The following is a 15699-nucleotide window of genomic DNA, read 5'->3' as shown; positions in this document are numbered from 1 at the left end:
TGCAAGCCGAATTCTGCTGCCCGGATCTGTGTCTGCGTGATCTCTAACACCAAAGCCACAGGCACTCAATATTAAGATGCAAAATGCGACCTTGTAGTGAAATCACATGTGCTATGTAAGATGAATAGTCTTGTTCACCGTGAAAGAGTACAACCATTGTTCTGTCAAATGTATCTTTTAAAATACTTCTTTTTCCCTCCCTCCTGCAGCTGCAAATTTTTCAAGTCTCCCTCCTCCTTCCGAAGTCTATCTCAGATAAGGTGGCGGAAAAAAAAGACATGAGACGAAATGTTCTTGGAAATCATGAAGTGACCCGCAATGAAAGAGCTCATCTCAATGAGTGGAAGGACATGCTATCAAATTACAGGAAAGATGCCCGTGAACGTGAGGACAGGAGGGACGAACGTGAGGACAGGAGGGACGAACGTGAGGACAGGAGGGACGAACGTGAGGTGCCGGCAGGAAGATCTGAGGTGTTGGGATGCAACTCTGGGGCTGCTGCGTGATCAAACTGACGTGCTCCAGCATCTGGTGGAGCTTCAGGAACGGCAGCAGGATCACAGTCCTCCTCCCTCACCACGTTTGTTAGCTTCCTCACCCACCAAACAACTAAGAACGCATGGGGGGAGGCTCCGTGCACCCGCCCATTCCACTCCACTGGACAGCCCAACCAAAAGGCTGTAATTTTGAAATTTTTTAAGTGGCCTTTTCCTTCCTTCCTATCCTCCTCCCAAACCCCACCCAGGCTCCCTTGTCAGGTGTCTCCCTCTTTTTATAATTAATTAATAAAGAATACATGATTTTTAAATGAGAGTGACTTTATTTCTTTAGGAAGCAAGCAGTAATCAAGGGGGGAGGGTGGGTGGCTTACAGGGAATGAGTCAATCGGAGGGGCGGGGGTTCACCAAGAAGAAACAAACACAATAGTCACACCATACCCTGGCCCGTGATGAAACTGTTTTTCAAAGCTTCTCTGATGCGCACCACTTCCTGGGGTGCTCTTCTAATCGCCCTGGTGTCTGGCTGTGCATAATCAGCGGCCGGGTGATTTGCCTCAGCCTCCCACCCCGCCATAAAGGTCTCTTCCCCTTACTCTCACAGAGATTGTGGAGCACACGGCAAGCAGCAATAACAAAGGGGCATTGGTTTGGCTGAGGTCTGAGCGAGTCAGTAATGTGCACCAGCGTGCCTTTAAATGGTCAAATGCACATTCTACCACTATTCTGCACTTGCTCAGCCTGTAGTTGAACAGCTCCTGACTACTGTCCAGGCTGCCTGTGTATGGCTTCATGAGCCATGGCATCAAGGGGCAGGCTGAGTCCCCCAGGATAACTACAGGCATTTCAACATCCCCAACTGTTATTTTCTGGTCTAGGAAGTAATTCCCTTGCCACAGCCGTTTAAACAAAGTCGTGTTCCTGAAGACGCGAGCGTCATGAACCCTTCCCGGTCAGCCCACGTGGAGGTTGGTGAAACGTCCCTTGTGATCCACCAGTGCTTGCATGCACCATGGAAAAATACCCCTTGCAGTTTATGTACTGGGTGCCCTGGTGCTCTGATGCCAAGATAGGGATATGGGTTCCATCTATCACCCCCACACAGTTAGGGAATCCCATTGCAGCAAAGCCATCCACTATGACCTGCACATTTCTCAGAGTCACTACCTTTCGTAGCAGCAGCTTAATGATTGCTTTGGCTACTTGCATCACAGCAGCCCCCACAGTAGATTTGCCCACTCCAAATTGATTCCTGACTGACCGGTAGCTGTCTGGCATTGCAAGGTTCCAGAGGGCTATCGCCACTTGCTTCTCAACTGTGAGGGCTTCTTTCATCTTGGTATTCTGGCGTTTCAGGGCAGGGGAAAGCAAGTCACAAAGTTCCATGAAAGAGCCCTTATGCATGCAAAAGTTTCGCAGCCACTGGGAATCGTCCCACACCTGCAACACTATGCTGTCCCACCAGTTTGTGTTTGTTTCACGGGACCAAAATCGGCGTTCCATGGCTAGAACCTGCCCTATTACCAGCAGGATCTCCAAAGTGCAGGGGCCCGTGGTTTGGGAGAATTCTGTGTCCATGTCCTCATCACTTTCGTCGCCATGCTGCCATAGCCGCCTCGGTTGGTTTTGCAACTCCTGGTTCAGCATAGACTGCACGAGAATGCGCGAGTTTACAACGTCCATGACTGCTGTCTTGAGCTGAGCAGAGTCCATGCTTGCCGTGCTATGGCGTCTGCACAGTTCACCCAGAAAAAAAGGCGCGAAACGGTTGTCTGCTACTTGCATGGAGGGTGGCGTGAGACTGTACCCAGAACCACCCGCGACAATGTTTTTTGCCCCATTAGGTACTGGATCTCAACCCAGAATTCCAATGGGCGGGGGACACTGGGGGAACTATGGGATAGCTATGCGATCGCTACCCACAGTGCACGCTCCGGAAATCGATGCTAGCCTCCGTACATGGACGCACACTGCCGAATTAATGTGCTTAGTGTGCATTCGACTTTATATAATCCGTCTTTAAAAAACGGTTTCTGTAAAATCGGAAAATCCCGTAGAGTAGACATACTCCGAGTGAAAAACGGCACCTGGGGAAGTGTTCAGCAGTCATCTGAAAACAAGCTCTCCATGAACAGAGAGATCTTAATTTTAGCTGGGAGGTTACAACCTGCCTTAGCTGCATACATGTCCATAAAGTAACTGAGGGTCCTGTTTTTCCAAGCTTGTTAGTGGGTTAATTGGGTGCAGGGGTAGGTGAATGGGGAGTACTTCGTATGCATACAGGGTATTCATATAAGAAGTATACTTCAGATTGTCACTGACTGATGTGAAGCTTTTCCTTTTTCCAGTGGTGCCTTGAGGTTTCAACCCAGCTCCCTTATGTCACATCTTCACTCCCAGAATTATTTTGCATTTGAGGAAGAGGGCTCTATCTCAGAGCCCTTTGGTTTTACCCCACACTCTGCCAGAGCAGCACTGTTAAGCTTCACAGGGTCCCCTGCTAAGTACTGAAGAGGATGCTTTGGCAACATTTGCAGCCTCAGGAAGAGAAGACTGTGATCTCTCAGGGTACGTCCAAACTACCCGCTGTATCAGCGAGTAGCGATCGATTTATCGCATCTCATCTAGACATGATATATCGATCCCCGAACATGCTCCAGTCAACTCCGGAAATCCACCAGAGCGAGCGACGGTAGCAGAGTCGACACGGGAAGCTGTGGACGTCGATTCCGCACGGTAAGGACGGGAGGTAAGTCGGAATAAGATACTTCGACTTCAGCTACGGTATTCCCGTAGCTGAAGTTCCGTATCTTACATCGACACCCCCCCTAGGGCAGACCAGGCCTTACTTTTAGGTAACGGCGCCCATTGGTTTTTAATATGCAAAATAGACATGTGATCTTTGGGAGGTAATCCCTAACCTGAGAAGTTTACATCTGAGAAGCACTGTCTCTCATTCCTCTGCAAACATTAGCTTTAATTTCCATTTAAAACCATCAGACTACATCAATATCTGCTCAGTAATGCTTTGCTTTTACTGTTCGTAGGGCTTTTCATGCTGTATGTGTGTGGGGAGGTAGGGAGGGAATGTGTTTCATTACCCTTTTACAGATGTCGCCCATACAGTAAAACAGAGTCATTGTTTTCCTCATGGGGCATGGAGGCACTGAAGTTAAAATTACAGGGTGAATTAGTGGTAGATTCAGGAATAGAACCTAGACTCCTGACTCGCGTTGTCCTGGCCTTCATCATCAAACAGATTCTATTCCCTCTTTCCACTTGTTCTACACAGCTCCCTTCTGGTATTAAAAGTAATGAATTCCCCTCCCATTTCTACAGGGGACACTATTTTTATATCATCCACAGCAGTCATATTATAATCACTGTGGATTTCGTTCTTAATCAGCTGTTGTGTGTGTCTCTTACTTTCAGCCAGACAAACTGTCTGATTGCCAAGCAGTGTCAGGCCAGGTCAGTGCTTAAACAGAAAGTCCTCTAAGGAACCACTGTAGGTGTCCATGAGTCATTGAGTGCTTCTGTACATGAGTTAGGAATCATAGAATCATAGGACTGGAAGGGACCTTGACAGGTAATCTAGTTCAGTTCCCTGCACTCAAGGCAGGACTGAGTATTATCTAGAGCACCCTGACAGGAGTTTGTCTAACCTGCTCTTAAAAATCTCCAGTGACTGAGATTCCACAACCTCCCTAGGCAATTTATTCCAGTGCTTAACTGCCCTGACAATTAGGAAGTTTTTCCTAATGTCCAGCCGAAACTACCCTTGCTGCTATTTAAGTCCATTGCTTCTTGTCCTATCCTCAGAGGTTAACTAGAAAAGTTTACCTCCCTCCTCCTTGTAACAACCTTTTATGTACTTGAAAACTGCTATGTCCTTCTCAGTCTTCTCTTCTCCAGACTAAATAAACCCATTTTTTTCAATCTTCCCTCATAATTCATGTTTTCTAGGCCTGTGAATCAACCTGTATCATGTTGATATGAGGTGTCGTGCTCTGGAGCTGCTATTTGTGGATGGGATGTTCAATTAAGATTCTGTCTGTTATGGTTGTTTAAGATTGTAGGGAACTTCTTGCAATGACAGAAGTGCTGATGCTGACATTGATTTGGTTCTCCTCCCTAAATTCCTTTCATTTCTCACTTCATTTCTCATTTCATTTCTCAAACTGTTCCCTTCAGCAGGAAGAGAAAGCTAAGTAAGGGGCATGCCTCATATGAGACACTAAGGATTTGCATAACATCTGGAGATGTCACAAGTGTGATCTAACCACAGGTGGGCTCTGACTGAAGCACAGGGTTATATGCAGTTTCCATTCTGAAGATGAAGGTAAATGAAATCTTAGGGCTCGTTGCACACCCCACCTCAATGCAGCCCTTCTTGAATGAACCACAAAAGTTCCTTTTGTAGCACTGGTCTAATGCACAAGATAAAAAGCTCACTTGGTCCATGGTGCAAGTTCTAGAAGGCACCTGACCAGGCTGTATGGGCACAGAGGAGCATAAATGCCTGCCTCCCTCTCTCCCAAGCTGATGGAAGAGCTAGGAAGGAAAATATGGGGCTGCTCAGGAGCAGGGACCCTACAAGTGCAAGAACCAGAAGAAACCCAGGCTGGGGAGCTGGGAAGGAGATGGGACCCTGGAAGAGCTGCTGAGGAGCAGGGCTCTAATCAACCTTTTGCTGTAGAGGAGGGGGGAGTGGAATGAGGCGCTGGCGAATAAGTTACACGCATATGGTGGGACGCTGAGAGTACAGTGGGAGAATAAGAGCATGGGGAAGACGGAAAGATTGAAAAACAACATGGAGGAAGGAGGGAGTACATCAAACAATGGCGGAAAATGAGAAAGGAATGGTATAAATTGGGGGGCAAGAGAGGAAACAGAGCAGACATCAAAAGAGATGGTGGAAAAGATACCAAACTATATTGTGGTAGGAGTGAAAGAAGAGGAGTGAAGGGGAAAGGAAGGAAGAAAAAATGCAAAGGAAGTTTAATAAATTGAGGGTTTGTATTTTACAAAGCTAAATAAATACAAATATCCCTACTATGGGAACAAAAAAAAAAGATATGCAGATCTAATGGCAATGACTAGAAGTGTATCGGTGCCTCTTGGGAAGTGGGAGAAGGCTGCAATATTTCTCACAGTGGCTAACAGGCTCAGTCCTCAGGCTAGTGCAATGGCTCTCAAACTTTTTTACTGGTGACCCCTTTCACATAGCAAGCCTCTGAGTGGGACCCCTCTTATAAATATATTTAAAAGTGTTTTTTTAATTTAACACCATTGTAAATGCTGGAGCAAAGCAGAGTTTGGGGTGGAGGTTGACAGCTCATGACCCACCCCACCCGCGTAATAACCATGCAACCCCCGAGGGGTCCCAACCCCAGGTTTGAGAACCCCTGAGCTAGTGGGTGTAGGACAGATTTTTCCAGCAATGCCCTAATGAGAAAAGACCTCCTTATTGTGCTACTTCCATTGGATCCGAATGCAATCACACTAGCAATAGCCAGGATAGTTGGCACTTATCTGAAATGTCTCCTATTGAGGAATTTGTGAAGTGCTCAACTCTGGAATGTAACCTTACTTAGTTGAAGGAAAGGTGTGGCCTCAGCAGCAGAAATTAGGCCTCTCTCAATAATGGGTCTGTGAGAGCCAAGAAAGCTGCATAGTGTAACGGTACATTTTCCAAAAAATATATCATCAGAATGATTTTTAAAATGTCCTGCAAGTTACAAAGCAAGCAGCTGCCTTTTCATCATAGTGCTTTTCATACCAGATCTTTCCTACCTCTCTGTATTTTGTCAAAACATGCCAAATCTGACTGACTTCTGCCACCTTGGGTGGCCAAAAGCCTCTTGGAACCTTTTTAGCCTTTTATACCACTGTTTTTCCAGCAGAATCATGGGGGTCTGAGTCTAGCAGCTGACTCTTGGGTTCTATTCCCAGCTCTACCACTGGCCTGCTGCAAGACCATGGATAAATCACTTACTGGGGTGGTGGAGCCTTCCCAAAAGTGGGTGGGGTCAAAGGCCCCAGCCCCCCTCAAGGCCAATTCTCTTCCCCCAGAGGCCCCACCCCTCAGCCAGCCACCCAGGGCAGGTGGAGGGACACAGGCTCCTCACAGTGTGGGTCTTATCCTGCCTTGACTCAGGCCGAGGGGCAGGGCCTTGGAGCTGCAGCCCAGTCACAGTCAGAGCCCAGGTGTAGGGAGACAGCACAGACCTTCCACCTGCCCTGGGTAGGGAGCCTGGGGGGTGGGAACGTGGGCCAGGGGCTGCTCTCAAGCCCCCCACAACGCAGGCAGGTGGAGGTTCTGCACGGCTCCCCACAACTGCCCAGGTGCTCTGGCCTGGCTGGCGGGTTGGGCCTCAGAGGGTAGAGGAGGGGAAGGGGTTGGGGTCCTGTGGCAAAAAGCACATGAGCCTGGTCCATCCACTTTCAAGAAGTAGGAGAGCCATGTCCCTCTCGCCCCCCTCTCACTTACCCTCATCCCTTGTGCCTCAGTTTCCTCATCTAGAAAATGGGAATAACACTGTACCTCATTGTTATTGTGAACAATAGTGTTTATAATCTAAGATCCTCAAATATGGTAGAACCTCATTAACTCCCACTAATGATTAGAAGCTATATATGAATTAATGAATTTTGCCTGATCCAAGTTCCACTGAAGTCAACAGGACTCTTTCCCTTGACTTTTGTGGGAGTTTGACAAAGCCCTTATCAACTAAGCAAATAAATGTAAGAGGATAGTCCTTTACATCAACTTTATTTTGTAATCTGATAATTGCAGTTTAGTTCTAATTATTTGCAATACTCTATAATACACCAGTGAGTGTTCTGTAAAACACAAGTCTTAATTACTAAGACTGAGACTTTGCTATGGCATTATTAAATCTCTGCTGAGGCGTGAAGGGAGAATACTAATTTGTCTGTGAATTATCCAGTGTCCCGAGAGTAAGGTTTTACTGTAAATTCCAACTACTATAAGTTACCTGGATGCTCTAGACAAAAGTCTGATGTATCTGTTCCATAGTGCAAAAATGTCAAATTAATTAAGTGTATTTTAATCCTATCCCCAATTCCTCCTGCTTGCTCTCAAAAAGACTGAAAGAGTCCTTCTATTAGTACCCTGGAAAAGACCTCCCAATTTCAATAATATTCTAATATGAAACTTAACTGTGCACATTACACAGCACTAATTCCAGAAGGCAGCCTTAGCCAAGCCTACAAATAGTACCAAGGAAAAAAAAAGGAATGAAGAGCCACTTAGGAATATGTTCATTCCAAGAACAGAAGAATAAAATACCTCTATGCTACAAAAATAACCAGGTTTAATCATGGATGTGGCCAAACTATGATTATGACATAATATGTAGGGCTGTCAATTAATTGCAGTTAAGTCACATGATTAACTCAAAAAAATTAATCGCAATTAACTGAACTTAGAATACCAATTAAAATTTATTAAATATTTTGTATGTTTTTCTACATTTTCAATATTGATTTCAATTACAACGCAGAATACAAAGTATACAGTGCTCACTTCATATTATTTTTTATTACAAATCTATGCACTGTAAAAATGATAAACAAAAGAAATAGTATTTTTCAGTTCACCTCATACAAGTACTGAAGTGCAATCTCTTTATCGTGAAAGTGTAACTTACAAATGCAGATTTTTTTTTTTGGTTACATAACTACACTCAAAAACAGTGTAAAACTTTAGAGCCTACAATGCAACTCAGTCCTACTTCTTATTCTGCCAATTGCTAACCCATACAAGTTTGTTTACACTGACAGGAGATACTGCTGCCCACTTCTTATTTATGTCAGCTGAAAGTGAGAACAGGTGCACTTTTGTAGCTAGCATTGCAAGGTATTTACATGCCAGATATGCTAAACATTTGTATACCCCTTCATGCTTTGGCCACCATCCAGAAGACATACTTCCATGCTGATGATGCTCATTAAAAAAATAATGCATCAATTAAATGTATGATTATACTCCTTGGGGGGAAAATTGTATGTCTCCTTCTCTGTTTTACATGCATTCTGCATATATTTCATGTTATAGCAGTCTCAGTGATGACCCAGCATATATTCATTTTAAGAACACTTTCACAGCAGATTTGACAAAATGCAAAGAAGGTACCGATCTGAGATTTCTAAAAATAGCTACAGCACTTGACCCCAAGATTTAAGAATCTGAAGTGCTGTCCAAAATCTGAGAGGGACAAGATGTGGAATATGCTTTTAGAAGTCCTATAAGAGCAACCAACACTGATGCAGAAACTACAGAACTCAAACCACCGAAAAAGAAAATCTACCTTCTGCTGGTGGTATCTGACTCAGATAATGAAAATGAACATGTGTCAGTTTGTACTGCTTTGGATCGTTATCAAGTAGAACCCATCATCAGCATGGAAGCATGTCCTCTGGAATGGTAGTTGAAGCATGAAGGGACATATGAATCTTTAGCGCATCTGGCACATAAATATCTTGCAACGCCAGCTAAAATAGTGCCATGGGAATGCCTGCTCCCACTTTTAGGTGACACCGTAAATAAGCAGGCAGCATTATCTCCTGCAAATTGTAACCAACCTTGTTTGTCTGAGTGATTGGCTGACCAAGGGTATGTCTACATCTACAATTTTGCAGCACTGGTTGTTACAGCTGTATTAGTACAGCTGTATAGGGCCAGCGCGGCAGAGTGGCCACACTTACAGCAACCAGCGCTGCAAGTGGTGTTAGATGTGGTCACACTGCAGCGCTGTTGGGCGGCTTCAAGGGGGGTTCAGGGAATGCGAGAGCAAACCGCGGGGAAGCAGGTCTCCTTCCCCGGTTTGCTCCAGTGTTCCCCGAACCCCCTCCCCGCAAGCAGGTCTCCTTCCCCGCGGTGTGCTCTCGCGTTCCCTGAACCCCCTCCGTGCAAGCAGGTCTCCTTCCCCGTGGTGTGCTCTCGCGTTCCCCGAACCCCCCTGCAAACCGCGGGGAAGGAGACCTGCTTGCACCGGGGTTCGGGGAACGCGAGAGCACACCGCGGGGAAGGAGACCTGCTTGCTCGGGGGTTCGGGGAACGCGAGAGCAAACTGCGGGGAAGGAGACCTGCTTGCGGGGAGGGGGTTCGGAGAACGCGAGAGCAAACCGCGGGGAAGGAGACCTGCTTGCACGGGGGTTCGGGGAACACTGGAGCAAACCGGGGAAGGAGACCTGCTTCCCCGCGGTTTGCTCTCACGTTCCCTGAACCCCCCTGCAAACCGCGGGGAAGGAGACCCGCTTGGGGGGGTATTCGGAGAACACCGGAGCAAACCGCGGGGAAGGAGACCTGCTTGATTACCAGAGAGGCTTCCTCAGGTATGCTGGGATACCTGCTTATTCCACGGAGGTCAAGAAAAACGCTGGTAAGTGTCTACACTTGATTACCAGCGCTGGATCCTCTACACCCGAGACAAAATGGGAGTACGGCCAGCGCTGCAAACAGGGAGTTGCAGCGCTGGTGATGCCCTGCAGATGTGTACACCTCCTAAGTTGCAGCGCTGTAACCCCCTCACCAGCGCTGCAACTTTGTGATGCAGACAAGCCCCAAGAAGTAGGACTGAGTAGACTTGTAGGCTCTGAAGTTTTACATTGTTTTATTTTTGAATGCAGGTTTTTTTGTACATAATTCTACATTTTTAATTTCAACTTTCATGATAAAGAGATTGCACTACAGTACTTGTATGAGGTGAACTGAAATGGAGGGTTTTCGCCTTCCTCTGCAGCGTGGGGCATGGGTCACTTGCTGGAGGGTTCTCTGCAGCTTGAGGTCTTCGAACCACAATTTGAAGACTTCAATAACTCAGACATAGGTTAGAGGTTTGTTACAGAAGTGGATGGGTAAGATTCTGTGTCCTGCACTGTGCAGGAGGTCAGACTAGATGATCATAATGGTCCCTTCTGACCTTAAAGTATATGAGTCTATGAAAAATCTTTTTTATTGTTGTTTTTTTACAGTGCAAGTATTTGTAATAAAAAATAAATGAAAAGTGAGCACTGTACACTTTGTATTCTGTTGTAATTTAAATTAATATATTTGAAAATGTAGTAAACATCCAAAAATATTTAAAATAAATGGCATTCTATTGTTGTTTAACAGCATGATTAATCACAATTAATTTTTTTAATCGCTTGACAGTCCTATTAATATGTATTCCTCCTGCCTGTGTGGACTAAAAAAAGTCACGAGGAATCATAAGCATAATTTTAACCTTGGTAAATTCCTAAGTGTGTCTGTACTAGCCTTTTCTCCTTACTATTTCCCACTGTTGTTACCACCAGTGGGGACACTTTGGTAGATAAGGCATCAGCTGCCACTAGTGTTTTCATCACCATTAAACTTCTCCAAGCAGGTCTAGACGATGCAGTGTTTATAATACTAGTACTGGGCCTACACTTGCACTACACTGTTGCTAGTAGAAGCGGAACTGCACTCGAGATGGTAATGGTGGGAAATTTCAAGAAAAAAAGTCTTAGGATAGAAGCCTTAAGCTAAAACTTATTTACCCAACAGGTTTCTTTTCTTTCCAGACAGATGAGAAGCAATATCATATAAGGCAGCTGAGAGCAAGCCGTATTTAAACATGGTTATGTTTAAAAGTACAGACAGGGTCTGAGATGAAAGGCTAGTTACAGATTTGTTGTTGTTTTTTTAAACCACACTAATCAAACACAAGTTTCCCTTTTCATCAGGCCATGAGGAAAAGCAGAGCAAGGTGTGAGAATGCACTGCTAGGGTGGTGATGCAGACTTCATTAAAAATGCAGAGATGGAGGGTGAAGGGGTGCATGCAAGTTGCCACTATAAATAGGTTAAACTCACAGGAGGGAAGATTTAGGTCAGTAACAAATAGTATTGTCAAACACACACATTAAGCTGCCCAGGAAAACTAAAGAATGTGTAAGTGAAAAAGCCTTCACAGCTCTTCAGCAATAATGGAGACTGAGCTTACACTTAACCGAATGCATCGTTTTGTTCTCCAGCCCTCCCCATCTGCAATTATTTGTCTCCACATAAAGGTGTCCAAGCTGCAGACTGAGGTAAACAGCATTGTAATGTGTTCAGCAAATGATAAGCAACTCACAAAACAATACAGTGAGGAGAAATCGACAAATATTCCCCAGACAGGAAGTTAACGAACAATTAGAGTTCAGGATCACATGGACTGTGAGAACAAGAGACAGAATTTCTATTGCTTTCCCCCAACTCAAGAAATCGCATCTTCCTGCGAAATCTGCTAACAAATTCAATTCAAGTAATTAAATTCAAACAAACAGGAGGATGAAATTAAAATGGAAGCCATCTAGAACATAACTTAAGGTTTTCCTTGTTTTCTTCCATCAAACAACCACAGCAAGATAAAGCTGTGACAACGCAATCATTTGCGAGATTTTAATAAGTTGTCTACTTTCATATTGCATTCTTGCTCATTTCAGCCGATGCACTTCGAATGCACCCAAGTAAGGGCAGTGGGCGATCAAGTCATTTTTTCTGTCTGATGTGAAAGATCACATACCACATCAGCGTTCCCTTCTTAGGAGCAAATGCGCTCCACTGCAGCTAGCGTGCAAAAGCAGGCCCGCACACACGCTACCGACTCCCCGCACTTGAGTAAACACCACCCTGCCGCAACTCCTTCAGATTCGAGTCCAAATTATCTCCAGCACCCCGCCCCTAAAATCCCAGGGAGCCGCCATCTGGCCCGTGGGCACAAATCCCTGCCACGATGACGCCTGAGAACAAGTCGGGGCGAACGAACAGACTCGGAACTCGCCCAAATCCCCCCACCCCGATCCCCGGTGCCGGAGCTGCACAGCGCCGTGCCGGGGAGGGCCAGCCCCGCGGGCTGCAGCAGCAGCGCAGCGCAGCGCGTGCCGCCAAGAGCTGCGCTAGCCCGGCGCGTGCCGCACCCGGGCCGCTTTGCAACCTGCGCTGCCCAGAGGGGAAGGACTGGGGCGGACACTTGGCCCAGGCCACCAGCGGAAAGCAACACGTGGCCGCCGGCCTAGCTGCCGGGGCCGCTCCCACGGCCCCCGGGGGTTGCAAGGAAGGCGGCGCGGCAGCCGCGGGGCCCGTGGGCGGGGCCGGGTACCGAGCCCACGCGGTACCTGCACCATGATGGCCAGGCGCAGCGAGTCCTTGGCGATGCTCTCCCCGCATTTCTTGCACGAGGCCCGGCCGCTCTTGGCGTACTCGGCCCGGTACAGCTTGTCCGCCGGCTCCGCCATGGCGGCCGGGGGCGCGGGCAGGGGACTCGCGGGAAGCCGGCAGCGCAGCAGCAACAGCAGCGCCGAGACACCGACCGACCGCCCCACAGCCCCGCCGCGCCTCCCGCCCGGCGCGCTAGCCGAGTGCCGCGCGATCCACCCGGCCTCAGGCCAGCCGCCCGAGCCGCCGTTCGGCGATCGACTGAGGCTGCCTGGCAGGGCTCGGGACGTTCCCGCTCGCTACAGGGTATCAATGGGAGGAAGGACGTACCCAGAGGCGCGCGGGGAAGAGAGGGTGTCACGTGGCGTTCCCTGCTCTAGACGCGCAATATAGTGCGGGGGGGGGGAGGAAGACGGTTCCTCGCATATACCGCCCGTTGGCAGGGCTGCTGCTGACAGTCCCCACGGACGGCGCTGCTGAGCGAGTCGCTGCAGCCCAGGGGCACCCAAGGGTGGGGAACGTCTGCCCGCATCTAGTGGGGCAGCTGTCAGGTCAGCCCATTGCCGGCCTGCTCACTTCCAGGCTCCAGAGAGGTTTAACCTTGAAGTTAGAGGCCGCTGAGGCTGTTTATAGCCTTATCTTCTAGACCACTGCATAGTTGTGCCATTATAACTGGCCATGAAAGCCCCTCCCCCGGGTAAAACATACAGGAGGAAGAAAATTCCACTGGGTTCCAAGGTTTCCCCCATCTTACCAGTCCCTGTTGTCCACAGGAGACCAATAGCATCCACATCACAGCTTTGTGCCTCTACATGGGCATGGGTGGCTTTAGGGAACCAAAGCCCCTCTCCCAGCTCCCTGCCAGCATGTTCCCTCATTCTTCTTAAAAGGGGAGTTCTGCACTGCTGAGGGGACCACAGAAAAGTCTGTGAAACTCACCAGAGCCAGACAGCAAGTTGGATGGAGTATGTGTGTCCTGGAATCAGGCATGACCCATGCGGCACCCACACATTCTTAGCTTCCTTTTCCCATCAGGGGAGGCTCCAGGCACCAGCATGCCAAGAGCGTGCTTGGGGCGGCAAGCCATGGGGACGCTCTGCTGGTCGCTGTGAGGGCAGCAGGCAGGTTGCCTTCAGCGGCATGCCTGCAGAGGTTCCAGTGGTCCCGCGGCTTCAGCGGACCTCCCACAGGCATGCTGTCGAATCCAAGGGACCAGGGACCTCCCGCAGGCAAGCTGCTGAAGGCAGCCTGCCTGTCGTGCTTGGGGAGGCAAAATACCTAGAGCTGCCCCTGTTTCCCATATGGAACCTAAACCTGCAGAGTTCCCTCTCTGATCTGCCCCAGGTGGTGGTGTGTTGATATTAACTTTAACCTCCACAGAATTCAGGGGAGATCTGCAGGATGTGAGCCACTTCTGTCCATATATCTCAGGAGCATAATCTGATCATGTGATCGGTCTGTGTGTGTAAATGCCAGACTAGATCACAGAAAGTCACAGAATGCAGATGTGAATGGACAAAATCCTGTAGTTTCAGCTGCTTTGTATGATAGGTCTTTCAGTTTAGCTCAGGTAATGTCAACTTGAAATATAGTGGCTCTGTAGTGGATTCACAGGTCATCTTTAGCCTTCTGGGTACAGATTAGAATTTTAGCATTCTCCCTAATTAGCAAGGTTGCTGAAGCTTTCAGGTTTGATATTTGTTGTTGACACCTGCACGTACAGTCAATGTTAATTAGGTCAGTATATAACACTGTAAATTCCATCGTGACTGAGATCATTACAGAAGAATCCCAATGTCACAGACTAATTGGGGATTGCGGAGCAGTGTTCAAAAATCAAAAAGTTCATAAAATTGAACATTTCAAAATTGCAGTAGGTACAGTGCATAACTTAATGTGCTAATCAGTCAATGACAATGTACATACTGAATGGTAACAAATGTGTGCAGTGTATCTTATATGAACATAATGTACCTGTAGCCACTGGTGAAATAATACACCTCTGCTCTGAGTGTACATGCCTTCTGCTCACTGCCAAGTACATATGTTTTATGTAACATTTATGTAACCGGTTGTTCATAACATCAGTGTTCGTAAAATTGGGGTTCTACTGCAGTACTTTGCTGCTAAAGTTAAACACAATTTCTGCCCTTCACAGTACACTACAGCATTATTTTATTGAATGTTCCTAAGCTTTACATTACAGAAACCTCATATGGCACTGTATGTTCCGTATACTTCTGGGAAGGGATTCAGTTGCCAAACGTGCAGAAACATGATTTAGCTGATAAGGTGACCTATAGTCAGTAGATATTGACCTATTTACCAAGAACTTTACACTAGAAGCAAATTCCAGAATACATATGTTATGGAAGAGAGGAAACATTGTCATTTGGTATTCATCCAGCATCCAGGAGCTATACAGGACTTCTGCAGAGTAAAAGTGCTTTGAGTGCTCTAAGATGCTTCAGTAACAAAATAAAAAGATACAAGGTTTCAAAGGCACCTATCCAAGCACTGATTGCTTTGTGATCTGAGAAGATGACAACATAGCTTGTAAAGCTGCAGGCATAGCCATAAAATCTAGTAGCTGCCAAAAGGGCCATTACTTCAAGTTGTGTGCGAAACTGTACTGTACAAGTCAGCAGTTTCCATCCTTTGGGTCATCAGCAGTTGTCAGCTCTCCTTCTCCAGTCTCTAACAACAAACACAGATTTGCCTAGTTACTTGCAGCTGGGTGTTCATGAGATGCTAAGTGTGTCTCATAAATCATGGCACTCTTCCTTTAAAGAAGAATAGATCCTAGCTCTTCTCTTGAAGCACAATGGCAAATAACATACAAATGTTCAGGGAACAACTGAGAAGGACCCCCTCTATAAGTGGTTTGTGTCACAGTGTCAGAGTAACTGTACCTGTATTCCCCAGTCCATGATTCCTCGAGGGCACCTACTTAATATTTCCAGCTTCCAGTTGTCACCTGTCTTGGGTGGAGACCTATGTCTTTTTTCCC

General features: G+C 47.0%; 1 protein-coding gene across 2 annotated transcripts in view; it reads right to left on the bottom strand.

Annotated features, from left to right (window-relative positions):
- PARP1 (poly(ADP-ribose) polymerase 1) overlaps positions 1-12842 on the bottom strand; it is a 60361-nt gene extending 47519 nt beyond the window's left edge. The window contains exon 1 of one of the 2 annotated variants that reach the window (XM_030557385.1): positions 12650-12842. In XM_030557385.1, the coding sequence (XP_030413245.1) occupies positions 12650-12769 (120 nt within the window). In that variant the 5' untranslated portion in view covers positions 12770-12842. The remainder of the gene's footprint in view (positions 1-12649) is intronic. The other variant, XM_030557384.1, reaches the window with a different exon arrangement.
- Positions 12843-15699: the final 2857 nt, after the last annotated feature.

Source organism: Gopherus evgoodei, chromosome 3 (genome assembly GCF_007399415.2).
Source record: "Gopherus evgoodei ecotype Sinaloan lineage chromosome 3, rGopEvg1_v1.p, whole genome shotgun sequence".
In the NCBI taxonomy this organism is placed as follows: domain Eukaryota; kingdom Metazoa; phylum Chordata; order Testudines; family Testudinidae; genus Gopherus; species Gopherus evgoodei.
The sequence above is the reverse complement of the archived record's forward strand: the minus strand, read 5'-3'. Positions and strand labels throughout refer to the sequence as shown.